General features: G+C 35.9%; 2 protein-coding genes across 3 annotated transcripts; both read right to left on the reverse strand.

Annotated features, from left to right (window-relative positions):
* Positions 1-866: 866 nt before the first annotated feature.
* Positions 867-11467, reverse strand: LOC110690472 (coiled-coil domain-containing protein SCD2-like). 2 transcript variants are annotated; one of them, XM_021867314.1, is made up of 17 exons: positions 10523-11467; positions 10176-10390; positions 8505-8580; positions 8347-8388; positions 8195-8257; positions 6246-6295; positions 6127-6154; positions 5797-5880; positions 5583-5693; positions 5445-5505; positions 4125-4241; positions 3881-4002; positions 3664-3733; positions 3435-3476; positions 2545-2585; positions 1539-1665; positions 867-1293 (listed from the first exon to the last, which is right to left on the reverse strand). In XM_021867314.1, exons 1-17 carry the CDS (start codon positions 10922-10924, stop codon positions 1211-1213), a joined length of 1734 nt encoding a protein of 577 aa, XP_021723006.1. In that variant the 5' UTR covers positions 10925-11467; the 3' UTR covers positions 867-1210. The 2 variants fall into 2 exon arrangements, with proteins under 2 accessions (XP_021723006.1, XP_021723007.1); XM_021867315.1 differs by having other exon boundaries at positions 5797-5871; positions 10523-10924.
* Positions 11468-14404: 2937 nt separating this feature from the next.
* On the reverse strand, positions 14405-21396 carry LOC110690473 (RNA polymerase II C-terminal domain phosphatase-like 3). Its single transcript, XM_021867316.1, has 12 exons — positions 20355-21396; positions 20116-20248; positions 19895-19950; positions 19700-19760; positions 18205-19602; positions 17203-17817; positions 16952-17098; positions 16581-16849; positions 16358-16469; positions 15768-16025; positions 15578-15624; positions 14405-15451 (listed from the first exon to the last, which is right to left on the reverse strand). Exons 1-12 carry the CDS (start codon positions 21023-21025, stop codon positions 15388-15390), a joined length of 3831 nt encoding a protein of 1276 aa, XP_021723008.1. The 5' UTR covers positions 21026-21396; the 3' UTR covers positions 14405-15387.
* Positions 21397-26143: the final 4747 nt, after the last annotated feature.

Raw genomic sequence — 26143 nt, forward strand, 5'->3', positions numbered from 1 at the left:
AAACTCATCTCAACTTATTGTTTTATGAACATAATATGGTAAAACTTCTAGCCAATGAGCTTTTCAAAAATAGTGAACCTAGGAAATCTATAACATGTACCTCTTCTCTTAATTGTTAGGGAATAATTAACAAGTTTTCTTTGGAGATACATACCAGATATTATTATTCTTTTGTTATAATTATAGAAAATGTCCTTTGTTTATGAATCATATCATTAACTTGAGTTGATGTTTAATTTTTCAAATCAATGATTGACTCTTTAGTCTTAACAACTAACAATGAAAAAGTGAAAGGAGGGTCAAAATGTCACCCTTCAAAAGAACTTACCCTAAATTTCTGTTTATTGTACTACATGAATATACTTTTTTTTTTTTACGACATGAATATACTATTATCTAGTTGTTATCAGGAAATCCAAGTGGAGTGAGCCCTTTTCGTCTACTTTTGGTGCATGAACAAGGCCTATTAAGGCTCCTTCCTACCAGTAGAAGGCAGTAACAAAAGACTACAAGGATGTTGTTAACTTGTGATAGTGATGTCGCACATGGTTTCATGACCCCATTTTTTCACTTTTTGGTGGTGGGTTGTGACCAGCCAAAGTGTAGCTAGGCGAAATTTTTTTATAAAAAAAATAAACAAGAAACCTATACATATATGATATATGTACTTCGTCTCTTCAGAACACATCACTCGAGTTGTTTTAGTTATAGTTACAGTATTAAGTTACAAATAGGAACATCGCTTCGGATTAGGAGTACATGGGAGATCTTCCCTAAGGTCACAAACTCAACTCATTGAGTCCTTTCATAATTGTAGGTTACGGACCTCAATTAATTTGGAATCCTCTCATTGTAAAGTTGTGTAAGCCTAAAAATAAACAACACACAGAATAGAGCCCAAGTATCTCAGTTATCGAAGTAACTGCTGAGCCAATTCTAGTTGTTGCAGCATTGATATGCTCATATGCATTTCAGGAACATCAATTACAGTATGCATTAGAAACAAGATTGAACATAGGTCTAGGATGGTGACTCGATATATAAAACATATAGGAGCCTGGATCCCAATAAACAAAACGGGGATGGCCCAGCAAGTAGGAGAAACTAAGCTATGTACATATAAAGAAGAAATACATTCTATACAGCAGTGAGAACGAAAGATGAGGTCTCAACTAGTAAGTAGAAATTACGTGTAATTTAAGCATTGGCATCAGAAATCATTTTCTCTGCGAGATGCCTCCCAGAGTCGACGTTCAATCCCTAATTTTCTCAGCTCCACCAAACCTTGATCAACTGAGCAAGAGGCATCAAATGAAGCATATTAGAAACCATGTGCTCTGACATTCAAGCCATTTTGCAAGTAGGCAAACAATCCAAAACAAGCACAAATATAGATCAGAGGTTTATCAGCATGATCAATTTTTCCAAGAGTAGGGCCCTCTTACAGGATACAACAGGACCATAAATTCCATGAGGATATTTACGTTATTTTTTTTCCCACAACTTATAAGAACTAGAAACCAGAAGAGAAATTTTACCGTCAACTGCATCATGTGAGGTTGGCGAATGTCTGCTCCGACCGATCCAAAATTGAAGCCTTTCTTTGGCGATGTCCTTCTCTATACCAAGGTTCAGCGCTCTTCTCCAAAAGTAAGTCAGCCATGCCTATTCATCCAACATTCAATTAGTTAAAAACTTATATCACTCACATCAGAGAATTTGGATAAGCTAACACCTGAAGACCACATAGGTCATCCCCAAGTTCCTAAATCTCATTTTAAGTATAATTGTCACTAGAAATAGATCCATTAATTACTGTTTTGCTTGCTTATTTTATCCTTCACATTAGAACTTGGTGTGTTCATATAAATTGAACTTAAAAACAAAAGGGTTTTAGGCTTTTAGCTGCAGAACTGACACAGCGAGGCAATTGACTCCATAAGCATGCAGAGAATGAAATAACAAAAACATCAATAACATTTCCAACTTTGAGAAACACTTAGGACCACAATGGTTAGATTGAATTTGATGTCAGAACGGTTAAGTAAACTGGCCACTTCAACAAAATTACACTCCGTCTCGTAATAATCGCAACACTAGAATTGCACAAAGTTAGAAAAATATAGGGTGGCCGGGTGGGGACCATAGGGGATTTTTTATATTACAAAGTATAGTTAATAGGAGAAAAAAAATTCTACGTACTAAAAAAGTGGTGTAAGGGGGGTTAATGGGAGAGTGAAATAATAAAATAGTAATGGGTCCTTGCCAAATAAAGAGGAGTTACAATTATTATGAAACGGACGTAAAAGGATAGTGTTGTGATTATGAAACGGAGAAAGTAATGAACAAGGAGTAGTTTCTGAAAGCATTTTTTTGTCAAAAGCAGTGGATATAAATGATAGCTAGCAGGGATCATTGCAAACATAAATACATTTGGCAGTCTCAGGAAATTCTAAACACGAAATTATATGCGCTCTAAGCTTGTCAAGAAGGAAAATAGAAAAAACCTAGAGTGAAGAAAAACTGAACAGAAAAAAGCCAAACCTCTTTAAACAAAACATCTTCTGATTCCTCTGGGCTTAGCTCTGTCAGCAAAAAGGAATATCAAAACCATGAAGGCAATCAAAATTTAACATATCTATCAGATATACAAGTCAGATCCACACTAGAAAATCTCCATGATTTTTAGATGAACGAGAATATATTTCAGCAGAATATTAACATAGCTGAATCATTAAAAAAATAAAATAAAACCAAAATCCAACAACGGGAAAAATTAGAAAAACACCATAGAATTTATTGATACTTTCTTTATTCAATTAATTTAGCATCACAATTTGCAAAAAAGTGAAGTGTCAACTTACAATCTTAAGAATTAGTAGCCCAGAATAAAGTCAAAGCTTACAAGTTACAACTACTCTTACAGTGGATTTTGATTAGAATTGTAACAGAAAGGGCAGGAAAGAAAGGGAAGGGATGGTATGGGGGTTGGTTTATTCCCTCCAAACCTCTCCATTCAAATGAAAGAAAATGGACTGCTCAGTTCCATTCCCTTTCTTTCTCATTCCAAATTCAAATAATTGAACATGGATCCCTCAGTCTCCCTTTCTTCACTTTTATCCTTTCATCAAATTCACTTAAAAGGATTTTCAACAAACCATCTGTAGGAGATGAGTCCAAAGGGCAGGTCAATTATAAAGCCTAAAAGAGCAGCATATATTTATATATTCAGCATAAATCATGATTGAGCTTCAAATTTCTAAAAGTTCTTTACTAAAGGTTTTGGTTGATAAGGTTATCATTGTAACTATCTCTTTATAGAGGTCTTCACAAATTACACTCAATCCTAATGAAGAGTAGTTTCATCCAAAAATTAATCTATCTGGTACTTTATGATCTAAGAGCAATCAAATAGAAAAAACAAAGATATGTACCAAAGGCTTCCATATACTTAGCATCTCCTGGTGATTTGAAATCTGCATGCAAATGAAATTGATACATTAGTATAGTAGAAAAAGTGTAACAGCCAAATATATGTAGAAAGATTCTCCATGCTAAAAACCATACATACAGTACAAGCAAGCTCATCATAACCATCAAAACAAAATCAAGATAAGATTGTTAAAGCCTTTATGAGAAAGTGCCAAAGTAATTTATGGCAACCTGAAATAGATAATCTAGAAGAATTTGGCCGGCGTTGCTGGGCTAATGCGTATGCAATGGATTCTTCCACCTGAAAAGATTAAAATCATGTCAAAAGTTAAAAAAAAAGAAAGAAAAAGCTAACAGCATATGCAAAGAAAGGGGAAAAAAAAAAGTGAGGAATGAATGTCACAACAGATTGGATATAGTGCTATATCTTCAGGGAAACTGAAAGAACCTTTAATGACGCAAGCTCTTTTAAGCCCATTTCAACCGATAGCATATTCTCTATGTTTCCATCTCCAGTAAGATCATTGAAGTCTTGATTAAGCCTGCTTTTATTCTCAGAATCTTCACCACCTACTTAATCATATAAATGACATAAACAAGTATTGAGTACAGAATTCATAAACAAACTCCCGTAACAGATGAATTAAAAGATATTTCAATGGTTTCACACAGCTAGGAGACATAAGTACAACCTTTTTCCCAGCTTTCCTCTTTAGCCTTCTGGCCGGCAGAAATAACTAACTCGAAAGGAAGAGGAGCTAATGAAGACCAGTGTTCATATTTGGATGTAGCAATATCTGCACATATACCTGCCAAAAAGTACAAGAGTGCAGTCAGAATCAACTAAGTAAACATATTATTTATGAAGTATTTAACTTTCTAAATTGTAATGTCCAATGCTAGAGGGTGGAGGGTAGAGCATAGGCAATTGGCAGGTCTTCTGTTATCAACTCTCTAAATCATTGTAATATGGCATCACGAGAAAACCTTGGTTGTTCCATGTGGGCAAGAACTCCCAGGTTGCAAACAGTAAAGGCACTTATCTTTGCCACTTGTGCAAGACTTACTACACACTTCAACTATAGTATTTTATGGCCGTATGGCAATTATGAAAAAAGTACAAGTAGAATTTTTGTAAATATAATAACACACATACCGCAGCTACTGGAGCTGTAATAAGGCAACTGCAAAAAGTGACTGCATTCAGCAAGACATAAATAGGGCCCTTTAAAATAATCCCCTTTAGGTTCAAGAAATTACTCAACTTATTACCTCATAAGGCTGCCAGAAATAGATCTAGGTGCTACATGTGCGTACATATAACTTTTCAGCAACTTTTGATGGATGCAGATTGTTGTTGAAAAATTCCATAGCAAAACTACTTAATAATAATGGGACAAAGGTGCATTTTTTTAACCAGATGCAATATAACTGCCCAATGAGCCTGCATTATTTCATTATGTTTTTTTTTTATACCCTGCCGTCTGTAGCTTCATTAAATTTAGTACTCCGTAACAAAAAACATTATGATGTTCAAAACATAAAAGGTGTTACTGCTAGGATAACAGTGAGGTTATGTGATATGTGACTAGACCTGGAGGTCATCATGGTAGCCTTTCAGTAGCAGGGATTTGAGTGCATCTGACTCCGCAACAAGGTAAACTAAGCCCTTGTCTAGTTATAACCAAGCCAGACCATTGTATGGAGTTAGCATATGAGACAAAGGAATGAAGAAATCAGTAAGCAAGGGCAGATGTTAATATTTGAACATGTATCTATGGAAATTGACAAAATTAAAATCACACATAAGCTATAGAGAGTTTCAGTATTTCCATGGAAAGACACTAAGCTCTCAAAATAGCCAACCCCAAGAGGTGAATGACATTCCTCAATATTTCCCCGAAAGCATGTCAAAAATTTATTCTGAATAAAAAGAATGAACAAAGTATTCCCTAACCAATGAGTAAAGACCGAAAACATTAAAAAGACAATGAATATAACAGGTGTATTACCAATCTGTGCAGCTAAGCCCCAGTAACGAGCAAGCCAACATCTCTTGAGAACTACTTCTTCCTGCCATGATAACTTGATCAGTAAGATAACTTTCAAACAACCAAAGAAGAAATCTGCAGTACATAGCTGGAACAGACCATCTCTTCCTGAGTTAAAATCATTCTTTCTGTCATTGAACGAAGAGCTTTAACTTCAGATTCAGTACCCTGAAGCCGTGCTGCAGCAGCTTCAACTTCATGTTTAGCATTCTTCAAACCAAGGAAGGAAAGCATAAGATCACATGTAATAGATAAAAAGGATAAGCAAGCAATTAAGTAGCCAAAAGTTGAAATTGTATCTTAAAAAAGTTACCTCGGCTTCTAAACGAAGATTTGTGACTTCTTTGTTTATTACTTCTTTTGATTGCTTGTCATCTTTAAGTGCAGCCTGTAGAGGCTGAGCTTTTCATAAATATCCATATGAGCAAAGAAACCACAAGTACAGAATAAAGTATATAAATGAAGGGGTTAGGTCTGCTTGATGCATTAATAATCCTGGATAAAGCCAACTATATACCCCCACATTTAACACAAGGAAATCAATTAATGAAAACTAAAATATACCAGAGTAAGGACCAGTAAATAATCAAGCAAGTTCATAGAAGAAAAAGGGAAAAAGAAACAGAAGCCATGTTTTAACAACCTCTCTTTGACGTAAGGCGACTTCTTTTCTGCAGAGATTACCAGAATGCAGAAATCAGAACAGAAGGTCTGAAACCCGAAAAACAGGTCAAAACATATATATTGACAGTAACATGATACCTGTTCAAAAACTTAGCTTCTAAAGAGACTCCATCCCCAAGCGAAGCAACCTAAAGAAACACAGGATTATCAAGATAATCAGCAGCAACAGGATAAACAATTACGAAATATAAGTTAGCATAGCTGAACAGCAGCATGAAAGTTTCAGTTCAAATTACTCCCTCTTATTAAAATGTTTTGTCATTATTCCCTTCTAAAATTCACACAAATATTAGCAAAATTTTCAAGTTAATATGCCCCAGTTATAGCCAAATTGTATGTCAATACACCCCCAGTAATTGTGTATGGACGTCTACTCATTTTTATAATATTTGAATTATACAATCATCTATTAGTTTGCTTTATCTTTCCAATGAAGCAATTTCATTTTAAAGGCTTTTTCTGTTATCTAGCTTTCATCCAAAACACCAACCATGTTTCAAGAATTTTAAGAGAGTATAACTATACGTACATTTGTATATGGCAGACTATCAAGTTCATTAAATGTCAGATACTTTTATGTTGATCAACATAAAGGTCCCTTTTTGCCTAGTTTCATTCCCACACCATACTCTGGACAAGCAACAGCTCCCAGAACTGAGCTCCATTGTCCTGTTGCCTAACTCTTTGTAACATTAAAGGTTCAAATAAGGAACGTAAATTAAAATATCTCCCTGAATTTCGAAGGAGAGTCTCTTAGCAATGAGTACAAGAATACATGGAAATATTTCGCACGGGACATAATAAGGATTTGCAAGCCTATAACCCTATATAGCGATGATCGATGAACCCTTTTTTTATTATGTTTCTGAAATCAAGGCTTTTTTAAAGTGAGCTAATAAATTTTATTCGCATTCCAATGTTATTTTAGTCTGAATTAACAATGTTACCTTTTACTTCAAAGGAAGTTACAATTAATTAAGTCTACACTGTAGTGAATCCATACAAAGAATATGTCTGCTCATGTCTATTCCAACTCTATTAGTCTCCATTGATAATGAAAAAAAAACTACTTTAAAAGCCACTTATCTCCTTCTTTTACCCCCTTATGTAGACTTGGCAATCCTGACCCGAAATCCGAAATCGATCCAACCCATACCCGACCCAAAAATGGAGTTGACATGATCTTGACCAGACACCCAAACTTACCTGACCCGAAGTTAACCCGATACCCGAAGTGACCCACCAAAAGTTGTCTCAAAGTGTTTGACCCAAACAGACCCGATACTTGAAATGTTCTAAACTAAAATTACCTTATAAATGAACTAAAAATGTTTGATGCCAAAAATGATTCAAATTGTTCATCCCCAAATGTAGCCAAGTTCATAATACTTGTAATAAAATTATCGAGTTCAGCTTGATCTACAAATGAAACAACCCGAACATGACCCGACCCAATTTTTACCCGACCCGAATATGACCCGAACATACTTTACCCAAAAATGGTATGACCCGAATAGACCCGACCCAAAATTGAAAAAACCCGAAACCTAACCCGAGTCATACCCAAAACCCAAATTGACCTAACCGGACCCAACCCGACCCAACCCGCACCTGACCCGAATGTTAGCTGACCCGACCCAAATGACCCAATTTTCATTTGGATAGCTAAAATTACTCTTTTATTTTGAGTTCATAAAGTGGTAAAAATTCTCGATGGTTTTAGGAAAATTAATGAACTTTGTAATTATTGGAAAGAAATTTGTTGGCTCACACCTGCATAAAGCTGGTTCTTAATCCCATAATATAAAAGCAAATTTTTAATTTCAAATACTACAAGCTTGACATAGATAAACAGAAGTTCTAGTAGGAATTTGGAATCATCATTCTTCTTGTAGAGCTCCAATTATGAAAAGGGAGACCACAACAACAAAGGTATTCAATCCAACAATGAAAAAACAAATGTTATGTTACAATTTACAAACAAATAAAGATGTTATTTTCTAAGGAAAAGGACAATAAAACAAAACCTGTTTTTCAAGCTCTTTAACTCTAGCCTCCACTTGCTTACTTCTCTCTTCTTCTGCTCTAAGCTACAGAAGATATGAAACAAAAAATAAGAAACCAAACCAAAACATTAATAAATATGATAAACCCAATTAGAAAAGCAGAAAGGATGAACCTTTGAAAGCACATTGTTGTTCTCCTCTTGTAGCATATCAAGCTGCAAAAAGGATATGTCAATCAAACCAATTTTGAAGAACATGGGAACCAATATCCTCCACCTCTTATATCTAGATGCATAATTTACAAATCTCTGCATATAAATTCGAAACATACTTCATCACGTAGACCAGAAGAATCTTGCAGATGTCCTGCATCTTTGGTATTATTTTGTACTTTATCTGCAAAGAATCTGGAAACAAACACAACAATTTAAACTGTTTAAAGTCAATGCATTACGATGATTTATTCACCAAAGATTCACCGTATACATGGTTCTGCACAAGGGAAATAGACATCCATGTGGCTTATTAGGCAAAGAAGCACGGACCCAGAGACGAGACCGAAGTAGAAGGTATGAGATAATATATAGGATGCTATGGGCAGATAGGAGAATAGGAGAGCATTTGTACATGAATCAATAATCTTATAGAAAGCATTACAAGTGATGCAAAATACTCTAGGGAAAAGTTAAAATGATAACAAAAGTCATCGTCTTGACAAAGCTGTCAAAGCTTAGATTAAATAGGAAGCATTACTTGAAGTTAAGCTCTCAACGGCCCGCCATTTTAATATCTTCAAACCAATATTAGTTTTATTATTAGAATGATAGAGGCTAATCAATTATAACACTAACCCTTTCAAACTAGTCCCACTCCACACATTACATATTTGAACAAAATCTCGTGGGTGTTATATCAACAATCATGACTGATGCTGCATAAAATTGATGAATTCATATGATTTAACAGTAAGTTTATACTCACCAAATATAGTGAGTACATAACCTTCAACATAGCCTTATTATGTTAGTGAAGAAGTGAATGGGTGAACGGCGACAACTTGGCTAAGCCCAGTTTAGGGGACGAGCCCCGACTTCCATAGGTCCTTGGTTTGACCTCCTTAACAGGGGTCACCTTGCACCAACGGTAGATAGGAACCGAACTGTCTCACGACGTTCTAAACCCAACTCACGTACCACTTGTTATCCAAAAACTAAGGCTAACATAAGAGTCCAATAATTTCTTCTACTTGAATATGACATACAATGCTATAGAATAGGTTGGTGCAATGGCATTAGCTAAGTAGAAAAACATTACCATATCATGTTAGCGAATAATTTACTTCATATTATGTTAGCGAAGAAGTGAATGGTTATCCAAAAACTAAGGTTAACATATGAGTCCGATAATTTCTTCTACTTGCATATGACATACGAATCTATAGAACTGGTAGGTGCAATGGCATTAGCTAAGTAGAAAACTATTAACATTTCATAACTCTATGGGCTGTAATTTTCATTAGAACATGATTATAGAAACCATGATCACTGAACATTTGCATTAGAACAGCTGAGCAAAAACAACAATATCCAAGCATGAATATCATCAAGATAGGGTCAGCGCAAGTTCAAATGATCACATTAACATTTATTTTAGAATACCATATGCCAATTTGCCTTCATAAGAATCTTAAATATAGCAATTGCAAACAATAAGTGCTCTACAGAGACAGAAATGAAAGGCAATATCTCGAAATCATAACTATGTACGTCTAAAATAATTTATAATCAAAGCCAAACTTTAGTAATTCCTAGCATCATTAACAATAGAGCATGTTTCAGATTCAACCTCTTGTGCAAATGCAGCACATTCATTGATCTCCATAATCTACTCAAATTCGCAGCAGAACAGATGCATACTCCTAAGATTCCTAACCACAATTAGCAACAAAAATCACCATATCCAACTTAATAAACAAATCAAATAAGAGAAATCAATACTATACCGTTTACTATCTTTCTGAGACCTAAAGGAAGGTGAATCCAACGGTGGGAGGGAGGATTGGCTCTTCAACGTTGTAACATTCGACGAAAACGGAACTGGTGTTGGTGCCGGTACCGGAACCGATTTCGGTGCGGCAGCAGTTCGAACAGATGCTGATGATCTACCATTAGATTTCGCCCGAACTGACGGCATTTCATCCAGCGAATTCCTCGCTGACTTTCTCCACCAAAAATTCAATCAATCGTCAATTCAATCAACAACAAAGCTAACAAAACTCAGCAATGCCGTAACAAACAACAGCAGATCAACAATTCAAGATAAATAGAGAGTAAAAGAGAGTTCACTAACCGCAGGAGAAGAAGATCTAGTTGAAGTAACCTTAGGAGCAGAAGGTAGAACAGGCTTGGAAACACCATTAACGATGTTTCTAGACAATGCAGGAGCAGGAAAACGTAGATCACCACCATCATCATCATCTTCATCAGTAGTCTGAGAAGCCATAACTTGAGCTAGCCGTTGAGCAGCAGCTCGAGCAGCGAAGTTCTGAGTGCGCTTAACACTGGAGATTCCGGTAGCAGAGGAAGTGCGAGCGTGGTGGGCGCGAGTAGGCGAAGCGGTGGGAGATTCGACGGAGGAGGTGGTGCGATTGTGGTGAGGACGGGAAGAAAGGAGAGATGCGGCGGCGACATTGTTGGGCTCGGAAGTCCACCGGCGAGGGTAGATCGGACTTTCAGTTCGTTTAGTTTCCATAGAAGTTGAGTGGAAGGTTCTAGAGAAATAGGTGGAGTGGAGGAAGATTGTCGTGGAAGTTAACAGACCATTGTCGTCAAAATGTTAATGAGGAGAGAGAAAGAGGAGATGAAGAAGAAGAAGATGTCGTTTGTTTTGGTGGTGTGATTGGCTCCACCTCCGTCGAGGCCGGCGAAACAGATGTTGTTGTTGTTCACTTCTTTTTTTTTTTTTTTTTTTTTTTTTTTACTTTTTTTTTTTTTTTTTTTTTCTTATCACTTTCTTTTCTCAGTCACTGCCGTCGCTGAACATTAAGACCTTATGGAGTGACGGGTAAGATTTCCACTTTTGATCTTGCAACATTTTGACTTTATTTTGTTATATAAGTATCCACATAAATTGAGATAATAGTTTCCTTAAAAAAAAAAATAAAAAAAAAAATAATAGTTGACACATATTTTTAGGCAATTTAATTAACTTGAATATTATACAAACAAAGTAAAAGATAAGTGAAATTGTTGAAATATTAAAAAAAAAGGGTAAAAGTAAATAAAGGAATTACTCGGTCCATACTCATTTCATTGCCCAATTGTATTATTTGGGACATTATTTATAACATTTGGTTAAAAATCCTCACAAATCTATAGTAAGGAATAATATAATTGGATGCGATCTTGTTGTGTTCTTTACAATATCTACTTTTAAATTTTCATTTCTATAATTTTAATGTGTGTATAATTAGACACATTTATAATTAAGAACATACCTTAAAATTCATGAAAAGTCAAAATGGAGCAATTTTTTTTTTTTTACAAGAAAAATGGAGCAAATAATTAGAGATATAGAGAATAGCTTATATAAATGGTTGTATATATCGATTTGACTTACTGATTGACTAACTCTCTATGAGTAAATGGATTTTACTTACTAGTTACATTAGATGTTTTGACTAAGAGCATGTTCTCATTGACTGAACTTAGCTGAATTGAACTGAATTGAGCTAAATTGAACTGAACTGAGCTGAGCTGAACTGAACTGAACTGAACTAAAATGAATATTTTATAAGAGAAAGAAATTAGGAGCAAAGCTGAACCGAACTGAACCGAGTTAAACTAAATTTCAACGTAAGAGAACAACCCCTAACTCGTTAGATGAATTTAATTTATTGGTTACATTAGTTGTTTTGACGAACTCTTTATATCATCTGCTTGTATATTATCAAATTATCTTATTGCCATAATTGCTCAAATAGGTCTTCTAAAAATGTGGATTGAACATATTTTTCCAAGTCAACTTGCTGAACTCTAATTAACTCTTTCTCCTTTGTCAAAAAAAATAAAAAAAAATAAAATTAAATTACCTCTTTCAATCATCTATTTTTCAAACACCAAAAATATTTGATTAAGTGGTCAAATATTTATCTAATTGCTAAAAGGTACTAAATCTCATCAATTATCTCTTTGTAATACAGGGAAAACTTCTTATTATATGAAACCAACTCATCATATATGTATAGTAATGTTGTCAAACTATTATTAGGTCCCGTTCTTTAGAGCTGTTTTTGCTCTGCTCTGTTTTGCTGAAATTTGTTCTGCTCTGCTCTACTTAAAATTAATACTTATTGAATTATTATAATAATAATTAATATTTTTTGATAAGAATAATAATATATATATATATATATATATATATATATATATATATATATATATATATATCACAGTGGTAAACCACTAAACATGAATAAAAACATGCATTTTGCTCCGCTCTGCTCTACTTAAAATTAATACTTAATATTGAATTATTATAATAATAATAATTATTTAATAAGAATAATAATATATGTAGCAAATATATATATATATATATATATATATATATATATATATATATATATATATATATATATCACATTGGTAAACAACTAAACATGAATAAAAACATGCTAACTAATTTTGAACAAGGGAGTATTTAGGCTACGTTTAGTTCAAAGTAACTTAACTTGATATCAACTTAATTCACAATATCGAATTAGATTTTATCTTTTTATTTGTGTTTATTATTTATTTTTATTTTTTTTTTGAAAGAAAGTTTTTTTTTTATATTAATTATTTGAAAGTACATGTTATACGAATCTTATTACATATAATTTAATAATTTTATACATTATAAGATACATAGTGTACAATTTGGCTTAAAATTTGATCAAATTTGAATTTAAATCAGATTAAATAAATAAAAAAATTCAAATCAAATAAGATGATATGGAGTGTCATTTAAACTGAATATAACCTTAATATTTTTTTTTATATATATTTTTTTAATTTTTTACAGGGCCTTGATGTCCATTTAAAAAGTAATCCAAGAAGTGAATTAGGCCATTAGTGTTAATCATATCCCAATTTAAGTATTTCATTATGTCTAGTGTCAATTATATCTCAATTTTTCCCATTTTTGTTAAGGAAGGACGTCACATACTCAGTCACCAACTCACCAAGTGTGGTCCAAATGTTTGATTTGATGGGGAACAATGAGACTATGAAATAAAGCAAGCACTCAACACGTTCAGTTAAAAAAATGTAATGTGCATTTATCACTAGTTCACTACCCTTCAGCTGGGCATGGTAATAGAGTTTTGTGTCGTTGTTCCAATTACACTCTCCGTTCTGCGAAGTATCAAATATGCCCCATCGGCGTGGCCACTAGCAGCCCACCCCTGCTGGCGGTGTATGCTGTATCTATTTCGCTTCCATGTCAAAAGGTAAAAACCAAGCCATAAATGAAGTAGATTATGTAGTACAGTACTGCCGTCGCTTGCATAAGCCGGAATAATAAGTGACTTAATACTTATTGCCGAATGCCGACACATAGGGCGTGTTTGGGGGCGTTTGCTATGTCTTTGTGCCCGACCAATTGAGGACCAAGTCAAACCACTACTCAACAAAAAATGTGAGTGTTTGGCAAAGTAATAGTTCAAGTAGCTTTTAGTGGTAGATGTAGCTTTTATTAAAAGATATGATTATTAGCTTTTGAAGTTAAAGGTAGCTTTTGAAGTAGCTTTTGAAAATTTAATGTATAGTTTTAAAAATAAAATATTGATTCTTAAATGTAACAGCTAGTCAACCACTAATCTATCGAACAATCATACCTAAATTATCTTTTTTCACAGCTAACAACTTGTTAACAGCTAACAGCTATCTCCACAGCTCACAAGAGTCACAACTATCTCCATAGGTACAGCTACATTCACAGCTATATTTTGCCGAACATGCTCATACTAATCCAAGTTCGCATATACAACTAGAAAGGTTTTCTTAGAATGTTCAATAGTTAAATAATAGTAATCCATAATAAATTTCTTAATGTTGTAAACTTGTAAATTGTAATGTCAGAGCCAACGGCTTGGATACTCGGTGGACCAAATTTTAGTTAGTTCCACTCTTTAAGTAAATCAGTAGTCAGTAGTCATATTTTTACATTTCCATTTATGGGACAAATATATATACCATCCATCAAATAAAGGGTTCCAAGTTAAAATATAAGATCAAAACAATCAAAATATCACTTTCTGTTAATTAACCTATTTCTCCTATGAGATTACTTGAAAAATGAAAAATTCAACAAACATGCAGATTAGACTTATTTGACAAACAACCCACCATTCGCCCGACCACTGGTTCAGATTACTTTTACAGTTTTACCTTAAATGGTATATCTTTCATCAAATTTGATTCAGATAATCTTTGATAATGTCCCCGTTACCACCCAAAAAATAAATTTTCATTTTTAGTTAGTTACTCGAATTAATGATTTGGCCTTAGGAATTTAAGAGAGCAATTGATCTGGCCAGCATTCAACTTTGCCCTTTGGTTTCCCAGGCAAAGTTGTAAAAAATCGTGCTTTTCTGTACATCGCATCAAGTTAAATCATCCCTGCTTATCCCTTCACTTTGCAAGAAAGGTACCACCACATATCCTCAATATTCAACATTTTAGCCTCCGCGGTCAATCTCTCATTAACCCACGACACTGATTTCCCACCAAAAAGCTACAGCCAAGAAAATGGCTTCTCCCCCTCTCTATGTCAAACTGTAGAGCATCAACCAACTTCCTCTATCCCAGTCATCGAGCATCAACAATTATCACATGTCCCAGCAGTTACTACATTCTACATCTACCTTGGCTGTAAAATCCAATCCCTTAAACAAACACAGCCAGCCATTTTTGATGGGCACCCAGCCATCAATTACCCGATCAAGCATCACTAGGGATAAACCATCCTAAATGTCAGGCGAAAAGTCAGGGGTGAAAAGATAGGGCTGGTCCTTGCCATCAAAACCACATTTTCAAAATCACTGGCAAGGATGGTATAAGGTCAGTTTCCCCTTGGTATCAGCTTTTCATGAATTTGAGGAAGACTACCTAAAAATATCAAACTGCACTCAACAGTTTCTGTTCGACCAGAGCTGGACACACTATAACCTTTCACGATTTCACAGCAAAATCTTGCTCATTTACCCTTCTGTAAAGTAATGCAGAAGCTTCCACCCTGTCATGCAGTTGAATATAATAATAGTAATCATCAGAACAAATTAAAAAAAGAACAAAAATCTACTAGGAATAATAATTAAAACTCCATAAAATAAACTAGGGTTAGACAGGCAGAAATTCTCACCAGCCAGGATGCACAACAAATTTTCCAGTTGATATAGCCCAGTTAACCTGTTACAAATCAAATAAAATCAAGGCATACTGTTAAAAATGAAATAGGTAATTCTTATGATCAAACAGCCATGTAGAACGATTAATCACTGACAGTCTCACAATCAAGGATTTACAGTAAATTGGTGAAAAAAATAAAATACCTTGTCAGTCCCAAGAGAATTGGCCACTACATGGGTAACTTGTTCATCTATTTGGTTGGTGCACACAGCACCAAACTGCTCTGCTGTCTGCCAAAGTGGGTGTAAGTGAGGTTTAACTTCCCCAACAGGGAAAACCCTGCTAAACACAATGCGGCAGCCAGCAAGAATCTTTCGCTGCTCAGCAGCCAAGATATTTCTCACATCCACATCATCCAGGGAGTTGTGAGCAAAGAAATTTTGGTGTATCCTCTCTATGACCTGTTTAACAAATAAATACACAAGATCCAATTTAAACCATTTTTATTTCTGATTATGTGCTTAAATGACAGATTTGGAGGGAACGGGAGGAGAGGGAGGGTGAAAATTTTTATTATTTGTAAACGGGATGAGGAGAGGACAGAGAATAGGAGTGACCCATTTTCCCCCCTTTTCATTAATCCAAAAACCCTTCAAATAAAATTAGAAGATTTGGAATGAAGAAGGAAGCACATGCTCTCTATTCCCTAGAACCCTCACCTTCCAGCTCTTTTACATAAAAAATATTAACCAACTTCACACTTAAATCCAAGAAACTTCTGCAATAGACTTACTGCCAAAGACGATGCCAACGTTCCTTCTTCTGGTCTCTCATCATGGTCAATCTCAAGAAGTGAAGGTCCTGGGAGCCCAAATTGCCTCCTACTACACGGAAAATAAGTATACCTGTGGGACATACGATTATGAGGTGTATGCAAAGCAGTGAAAACACAGAAAGAGACAAACATAAATACAAAATAAATTCCAGAACATTACACACTACTTGTATTCGCTCACCTTTCGACAACTATCAGATTTAGCTTGTTATGTGGCCAAACTCTGGCAGAATCATCAATTATAACAACAGAAGATTCCATGCCCAAAACACCCTCTAAATCCTTGCTCTTGGGTACCCTCTCATCTCCATCAACAGTATCCCCATCATCACCCCGTGAGATAACTCGCCCAGAAAACAAACTTCCCTTTGGATCAAGCACTTTGGCCATCTCAGTAGCATACAACTTGTTCCCCATGGTATATAGGTGAAGTTCATAAAGCTTACTAGCCTGGAAAAGTAGTAAAAGTGCTCAAATTAATCACGCTGCACTAAGCCACCAAGTTCTAGCCAGTAAAAGGGTGAAAACTAATTTTGTTGCAGACATACATACCTTCTCCAAGAAATTCCAAATACCAGGCCGTAGCTTTGTCCACATCGCCATATGTGGAAAGCGAAAGAGATGTCGCCGGGGCTTTTCACGATCTTGTTCCTCTTTCTTTCTCAAAATCTCATCATGCACAGGATCTACCTCCGAGAACTGCGAGGAACCAGATCCAGATGATTATCTATGTAATGTCAAGAGCGCCAATAATATTAGAATAACAGAGGCACTTAAGTAATAGCCTTAAGCACCACACTCACCTTTGCTGAATTAAGCAGCGTATGATCCAGATCCAACACAAGGCACAATTTGTGGGAAGCAAACATTTTCTTCTGCTCGTCAAGCCTTCTAGTTCTCTCTTGCTGTATAGCAGCCTTTTGCTGATCATCATATCCATCAAAATAATGCTCAACATCTCCCCAATTGTTCTGCAATTGTGGACCAGTAGAAACTTCTTCAGGCTTCAATGAAGACCCACTACGCTGGTCGCCAGTATTTAACACTCCACCAGAACTAACACTTTCGCTGTCCAAATTAACTTGCACAGATGGAGAACTTAATGCAGGTGGAGACTGAATACTGGAAGTTAGTGGGGTAGAAATAATGTCAGCAATATTTTTCAAATTCTTAGTAAACTGCTTAGTAATATCAGGCAAAACTGGGGTCTGAGAAGATGCAGCACTAAGGCTTTTCCCATTAACATGCTTTTGGAGATTGAAATGGTCTTGGAGTCCTTGAGTAGTTGCATTTTGAACTCCATTTACTTTTGTCTGCTCTGGTATAGAACTGCCAGTCCTTTGGACCAAATTGGCATGCAGGACACGACGAGGGTCACGGGGTTTCATGCGAAGTTTTGTCAATTCATCCTGCGGACTCTGCAAGTACATCATGTTTACAAAATATTAGCAATTAGCCTCAGTTGCTTTAATTAGGCATGAGTTACAAAGCTTCAAAACAACAGTTCAAAGAAAGCAAGCATAAATTACACATAGTAGCCTTGTTGGTACATTGGATAATATAAGATGGCCGCCAAGAGCAACATAGAGCAAAACCACTAATAAAACAATGTATGGGGTACATATTATCATTCTAAATCATAATGATGTACAAAGCAACTCCATGCAGACAAGATCACAACTAGCAGCTCAAAGCCTCAAAAGTGAGAACTCAAGTAGCTAATTGCAAAGGAAGCAACAAAACACCTTAAAACATTATTTATTTTAAATGGGGAAACCCCATAATCAAAGGGAACAGTGTCTCACCGTGACTGCTATCTGAGAAGGGACCTGAAGCAATCCTGCACTTGCCTGCCCCACCCCAGGCGAAGTTGTTGGAGAAGTGCTAGGCGAGAGAGATGTTCCTAGTATTGAATTAGAGTTTGCAAAGTGTGATACACTTTGCAAAGATTCACTGGATTTTTGCTGCTCCTTCATAATTTTTATCCATGCTGCTGAATTCCCTGTGATGCCTTTTAACAGAGACTCCAAGGACGAGGTGCCACTGGTATTCTTTGTAGACTGAGTAGTTGTATTCACTGTCGCACTGGAATTAACAGTAGTAATCCCAGAAGAAGCGATACCACTTCCTATTTTCCTAGGATCAACAGCCGGACCCAACAGCCCTCTGCTTGCAAATTGTGGTCCTAGAATACTACTACTAGTCTCCACTCCAGTACTTCCAGGCAAGGTTTTTACTAGATTTACATTTGTGGACATCTCTTTGGTAACTAGGACATTTCTTGGTCTCTTGGAAACAGGACCATCTGAGAGGGGCCCCTCAAGTGCCTTAGTCTTCTTAGGATTCATTATCTCGCCCAACGACTCTAATTTAGCTGCTGGGCTGGACACCATGGGTGAAGGGCAGAAACTAAGGTCTAATGAGCCAAAACTGGGATTAATATGCCGAAGTCTAGGATCTCGACTCTTTGCAGTGGGCCGCGATAAAGAAGAAGATCCAGCACAAGAAAGTCCAGCACTAGTGCCACTAATCACCCCATGGACACTTGAAGTACTTGTATAAGGAGCAGAAGAAACAACTGGTTGTGGAGTTACAGAGGAATTTGTATTCCTACTAACAATATTATTATAGGCAGCAGAGCTAGAAACCTCCTCATTGGAATCATCAGGTCCTCCATCATTACCATCTTCGGAAGGAGTTGGGCTAGGAAGTGTGTCAGTTGCTTGGAATGTACTCCGAACATACCTTTGTTGGTAGCTTGAGACAGCTTTCACTGCTTCAGTTTGATAGGGATGCACAAGAGATTCCTCCAAACTGTGGACAACACGGGGAAGAGCTGTTTCAACGAAGGGAAAAGGAGGCTCTGTTTTGCTGGTGGGTGATGGAAGGCTGTCTTCATCATGAACCATATGGAGATCTAGCAGAGGACCATAATTGCTTCTTGCCTTTACATTAGGAGGAAGTTGCCTCAATGCTTCTGACAGAATGTCACTGTTCTTTCTTTCTGGCTGATAAACAGAAGATTCAAATTCCGCTTTCTTCAAATACTGGGAACTGCTGTCACCAGTATTCACGGTCAATGTATTTGAATCAGTGAGGATAGCCTTGTCTGTAACTGACAGTTCTTCCTGCCTGTCCCTGGACTTGGGCTTCACTGAAACCACCGGTGGTGGAGGGGTAACAATGGCAATCATGCCCTCCAACTAATAATTAAAACATAACACGATCAAATTTCAATACTAGAACGAATCGGAAGTAAATTCATATGTCTAAGGAGAGAAAACATTGCAGTAAACCAACCTCTTTCCTCTGATCTGGTGTAAAAAGAGCAGAACTGAGGCCCTTAACAAAAGTAAGCAGTCTGCATTAAAGATTTGTAGGCAAAAAAGTACGTGATTGGTCAAAAGAGGGAGAAAACAAAACAAAACAATGGCCTCATTTACTACTGAGTACTTAAAATCTGTAACTGAAACAATGAAGGGAACAAAACAAGACCTTGACATCCTATCCTTATTATGATCCTTTAAAGTAGGGGTCATTGAACTGTAAACCTGAAAGAAAATAAAATAACAAACATCATACATTTGAACAAGAAACTTCCCTATTGTACAAACATCATAAATTACACCACTTCAAGTTACGAAATCGAAATCGAGCATATGTATTAAAACTGAATTCAACACTCAAGTTTTGAAAATAAGAGAACATTGGCTTACAGAGTAAACACACTGAACAGCAGCAAAAGCTTGTTGGATAAGCGCGTCTTTGGAAGGAAACCAGGTATGCAACACCAACTCTTTCAAGCTCTCTAAAGAACCCTTCAACCGAGCACACACGATATCGAATGATCTAAACAACAAACACACAAACAACAATCAATCAATCAATCAATCAATCAATTAATTCGTTTCTCCTGATAAATTATTTCAAAGCAAAGTGATAATATCAAACTTACTTATTGGCTTCAGCAACAGTGACATTCTGAAGAACTTTACGAATAGAAGAAACCTGATTCTCTAACTCTTCATCCTCCATTTCCAAACCTCCTAACCTACTAAATTCATCTTCAACTTTTTTATTCGCATTATTAGTAAGTTTGTTATGATTACTATCAGTTTCGTCATCGGAATCGAAATCAATCTCGCCTTCTTCCAATTCACCTTCTTCCTTCTCACTATCAACCATTTCAGCAACTCCATTATTACCACTGCTATCTAACTGCTGCTGCTGCTCCTCCTTCCCTGCATCAGCAGCAGCAGAAGTATCATCACTAACTTTATTACTACTGTTTTTATCATCCAATTCTACCAAAGCTTCATTCAAAGGCTTATTCTGTACAGCTTGCGCCCACGCTAAATTGTGAAGACCTGAAGCTCCATATCCTCTTGGATAATACTTGTACAAATTATTCATCCAATACCTGTTGTTGGTGTTGTTGTTGTTGTTGTTGTTATTGTTTTTGTTATTCGATGTCGAATCCGATGAAGCCGTTGTTGTCTTGCTCATTGATTGTTGTTTCCATGGCTTAATTTCATCCTTACTAATCTCAACAATGGCGTTTGAATCTGCTTCTGAGATTTCACCATCTTCGCCGCCATTAATCTTGACCTTCACATCGCTTCCCATTTGAAATTATACTACCTAATTTAACAAATCTAGGGTTTCTGATTTCGAAAAAACTCACCCGATCTATGATATTATACAACAAAATTATGTAGTTTTTAAGTTAGATCTGGAAATTTCCGTCAAAATTAGGGTTTCAGATTTGAGAAACTCTTTTATCTTTTCGGTCGAAATTACAGAAAAATTAAAAGTCAGTAAGCCTATCAAATCTCAAATTAAGCGACTCTTAACCGCCGAATTTGACGATCTATTCAATTGTTGATTTTATTGAGATGATGAATTGAAGATCCAGAACAAAAACAAGAACACGAATTGAAGCCGAAAGAGGAGAGAGAAAAGAGAAGATGACGTTGATGATGATGTTTAATTCACGATGGAAAACAAAGCAAAGCAAATTAAGAGGTTTAAATAAACCAAAATATTTTTAGCACACACTTTGATTTCGGATCTCAGCCGTACACGTCAGCGACCCGAATCAAAAAGTAGTTTCCTGGCCTTTGGATTGATTGAATAAAGCACTGACAGTCGGCACTAAAGCCACTAATAATTCTTCACTTAAGGTTATGTTTGCATAATACTACGTATTAGGAATTTTAGTTTTGATTTAATTAAAGCTATAACTTGATCTATTTCTTCTTGTACTCGTATAACTGAATTTTAAATTTGCATTAGTTAAGTTAGATCAATGTCTCAGGTTATCACATTCACGATTTTTTTATTTGATTTGATCTTTTACTCCATATATGATTATTTATAAATTTTATTTTAACTAGACTTAGGATTTATATGGATTTAAGTTTTGAGTCGTTTGAGATTAATTTATAAACATCATTCAAATTTCAAAATATAAATATAAAGACTTGGGATTTGTTTGGATTTATGTTTTGTATGGATTTGTAAAATTGTACTGTAAATATAACTTGATCTATTTCATTTTTTGTGTGTGTTTTTTTTTTTTTTTTCTTTTTTTTTTTTTGTTAAGGGTAAGAATATAATATAGGAACTTACTGAACTGGCACCTTTGAAGGGGAGGCTCACAAGCAAAATTTGGGAGTTTTAATTAATTTGTATAAAACACGAATATTTATTTATTCCAAATACAAGTTCTAGAAATATTCAATCATAAAATTTATCATTGGAGTGATAGTTACAACTTTGGATTAACATTGTAGTTAGTGAATAACCATGTACTCTAGTACCAATTTTATTAAACATATCTTAATTTAGGTTTATATAATGTTCAAATATTTATTTTCGTCTACTTATCTCTATAAAACTTTTTTTTTAAGGAGAGATTAAAATTCATTAATAATAAGTCATACGGCACTTACATAAGAAATCGTAATCGAACAATACAAAGACAATTGAACCAATTACAAGTTCAAAATAAAATAAACTACAATTGCACGCGCAAATTGACTTCCTGAAATACCCTTGTCTCATATAACGCTGTCCTATGCAGCCTCTTGCAAGGGGGTCTGGCAATAAGTTGTAGTTTCTGACGTGAACCTTCATTGACTCGAATCCTGTACTCCTCGACCTGAATTCAAAATTGGCGTCGTACACTTTACCATTGACAAGACAATCTCCGATTCAAACACGGATTTCAGCTTGGAAGCATAACCCTTCAGCCCAAACCAAAAGAAGATCAAACCAAAGCCCCATAGCCAAAAAACCTGGCTCAAATCCTGCACCAGAAGATCGACACACCGATCTGCAATCCCCATAGCACACCAACGCACCACATAAAAAGAAAAAATAACAAACCCGAATAAACCACACACACAAAGACAGAAAAAAGAGACCCAAACACCGCACACACCACTAATAGAAAAAACAAAAGGAAACTTAAAAACGAGAACTACGAACGTGACCATAACAACCGACCCCGCAGCCCATCCGAGCACCACCACCAATACTCCGAGATTCACCAACCCAAACCACTCATCGCCGGACAGTAAAGCCCGAACCGCATACGCGAGGGACTCAGAGGGAGATAAATCTCCCTCCCCATTCCCCTACAAAACGTCGCGACGACGGGCAAGGCGGTGGAGCAGAGACACGGAGGGGAAGCTGAAAAGAAGAACGGCGGCAGGCCGGCGAGGAAAAGAGGCAGCCGAAAAGGGTTAGCGGCGCAAGTTGCTAGGACGACCGGATAAAAAACCAAAATGAAAAAAGAAAAAAAAACACCTTAAGGAAGTAGATCAGAGGCTCGCCGACGTTGTGGCATGGGCGGTGAGCCGCACGCCCGCCGGCGATCCTCATGGTCGGAGAAATTTTTGAGAAAAGTAGGGTTTTGGGAGAGAGAGAGCTAGAGAGAGAAAGGCTTGATTCACGAGTCTCCCATACAATTGTACTTATCTCTATAAAACTTTAGCTATGAAATTATAATATTATGTAATTTTTATATACGAAAAAAAAACACATTACAAATTAATAACATCTCGTTTGATAATTTTCTATCTTTTAGATAAGTCACCGAAGCAAAACTATTCAAAAAGGAACTTGTTCACAATATTTTTCTAAAAAAGTGCGCAAGCACAATATAGCAAGTTTTACCCCCCGGGACAAAAGCTAGATGGAACGCGCGCCACGCGCTTTTTTGGAAATACTAAAAACCACCAATACCAGCCCCCGTTTTAAGATTACCAACCTTTTATGCCAGCAAAAATCTGACAGGCCGCGCGGCAATTAGAGTGGTTTCGCTTGCTCCTCAATTGGCGACGACCCCCAGTTAAGCCCCATCAAGGTCCTGCGGTGATCATAGTTTAGCGATGATGCACCCAGTCTTTCCTTCTTTGTCTCGCGAGCATTTCTCGTGGTGGTGGTACACCGACCACTGCCTTGCTGTTCCCCACCCATGTAGATGTGACCTTTGCTTCTTACCGCCCTAAGCGGTAGACGTGGTAGTTTCTTTCTAATCCCTTTGCTAGTGGTAGTTTTCCCTCTTTCATATGATAGCTTGAGTTGTTATGTTTTCTGAGTTCTTTTAACTAAAAAAAATTAAAATAATAATAAGAAGAAAAATTAATGTTTCGTCCATCTATTTGATGATTAATATGATTTTGATACCAAGAACCATTTTCATCTTGTTTTTGTTTGTGAGGTTCATTGGTAGAAGTTTTAGTCAACCTCCTTTTTCTTTTAAGAAGTTAGTTATGGATTGCCAAAAATTGATTAGCGCCCTTATGCACACACACTTGAACGATGATATTGATGAAAGTATCGTCAACTTTGCTACTAATAATTGCCGCCAAAATATCCTAAATCAAGTTAAGGCCTTGAATGAGGAGGGCAACATCCTTTTCAAGAAAGGTGAAGTCGTTCATGCTGGGGCTAAGTATGATAGAGAGTTGAAATTATTGTTTTTGTACTGTCGAGAAATGAAGATGATTGTGTCCTTCTATAAAACATTTGTCATGTCCTTTGAGTTAAACCTTGCAGCTTGTGTCCTAAAACTTCGTGATCATGAACAACCCAAGGGGAATTGTCGCTCGATTGTCATTATGCTTGATGGAAGTAACACTAAAGCCTTTTACAGAGTAGCTTTAGCCGATATCAAGCTCAATCAACTTGAAGAGGCTCATGAAGACCTTGGCAAAGCAGCCAAAGCTAAGCCTAACAACCAGGACATCCTCCGTGAGATAGAAACGGTGGAGGGGCTAAGAACCAAAGCTAGCAAGCTCAAGGGCAAGGGTACTAAGGATTCCGACTTGTGCCATGTCATTATCAACAAAAAGGGGAAAGATCAACAAGCCTTATGTCAATCTAGAATCTAATAGGATGCTTGATAGAGATTCTTAGAGTGGTGTTACGAAATTAATCACCATGGATGCTACTAGTGAGATGATGGTAGAGAGCCTTAAGGGGGGATGATAAGACCACTAGTCCCCTTAACATTCAAGATTTTAGAAAAGCTAAAGACAAGGGATATGATCAGGGAGAACTCATATCTTCTTTAACAAATTGAGAGTTAATTAGTCCCTCAAGATTTCCGCTTTATCTTATTAGGATCTCAATCAAGGAAAAACCTTGAGTTTTTCCACGAGTGAAAGAAAAGACCAAAGCTCACAAAGCAAAGAACTTCAAAGTTCTCGTAACCTTGCTCATGCCCAATAAAATGATGGGTCGGAAAAGAGGAATTGCGCAAGGAAAAGCCAAGAGAATAAGGCCAAGCGATTCCTGGATATCACCTTGGTCAACCATGTTGTTGGGCTTCCCAAGATCAGCACCGTTGTCGTGAAAAAGTTAGATAGATGATCATATATCTATTTGCCTAACCTATAGCAGTAATAAAGGTTCAAGTATCAAGGAGGGGATTGAGTATGAAATTTTTATTGTGGAGGCGGATGCACCATGCTTTGTGCATCCGCTTCTTCTTTAAAAAAGGCAGAATGAACATATAATTGTTCAGTAAAGAACATATGGTTTTTTGTAAAGAACATATAGTTATTTTATAAAGAACATCGCATATGGTTGTTTTGTAATGAACATATAGTTGTTTTGTAAAGAACATATAACTATTTTGTTAAAAAAAAATCCAACTTTATGTTCTTTGTATATATGTAAAGAACATTCGTAACATTAATAAAGAGCATGATAATATAATGTAATGAATATTTCTTTTATTCAACAAAAAAAAAACATAATAGTATTTTTTAAAGAACATTTAGCTTTTTAATCTTTAAATGAATTATTTGTTCCATAATTGAAGAGTTTTGGTAATTATTTCCCAATCTCAATTTAGAAATTTGTATATTTCCTCATATTTAATTTCACTTGTTTGAAATTTTTAGAGAGAGGAATAAAAATGTTAGAGAGAGAAATAGAAAATTTATAGAGAAAAAGAAATTCTTGTGATAGAAGACGATGGCTACGCATTTAGATCGAGTTTCGCAGTGCTTCTAATCATTGTTTTGTTAATGGAGTGATTTTTAATGAAGGTGAATATGTGGATTTATTAATCAAAGATCGAAGGTAATTTTGAATGAAATTTTGTATTTATTTTTTCTTTAATTGTGTTACTTTAGATTTCAATTAGAATATACTGTAATCATAAAATTCATTGTTTAATTTACCTTTTTAAAATTTGATGAATCTGGATATAGATGTTGAATTTGA

Source organism: Chenopodium quinoa, unplaced genomic scaffold, assembly GCF_001683475.1.
Source record: "Chenopodium quinoa cultivar QQ74 unplaced genomic scaffold, ASM168347v1, whole genome shotgun sequence".
Taxonomy (NCBI): domain Eukaryota; kingdom Viridiplantae; phylum Streptophyta; class Magnoliopsida; order Caryophyllales; family Amaranthaceae; genus Chenopodium; species Chenopodium quinoa.

Coding starts and splice junctions, on each gene's coding strand:
- LOC110690472 (XM_021867314.1), bottom strand. CDS start 10,924: ATGGAAACTAAACGAACTGAAAGTCCGATCTACCCTCGCCGGTGGACT. Junction 8,581..10,175: donor TCTCAGAAAGATAGTAAACG/GTATAGTATTGA, acceptor GTTTGTTTCCAG/ATTCTTTGCAGATAAAGTAC. Junction 8,258..8,346: donor ACAACAATGTGCTTTCAAAG/GTTCATCCTTTC, acceptor TATCTTCTGTAG/CTTAGAGCAGAAGAAGAGAG.
- LOC110690473 (XM_021867316.1), bottom strand. CDS start 21,025: ATGGGAAGCGATGTGAAGGTCAAGATTAATGGCGGCGAAGATGGTGAA. Junction 16,850..16,951: donor TTTGGAATTTCTTGGAGAAG/GTATGTATGTCT, acceptor CTACTTTTCCAG/GCTAGTAAGCTTTATGAACT. Junction 16,470..16,580: donor AATCTGATAGTTGTCGAAAG/GTGAGCGAATAC, acceptor TATGTCCCACAG/GTATACTTATTTTCCGTGTA.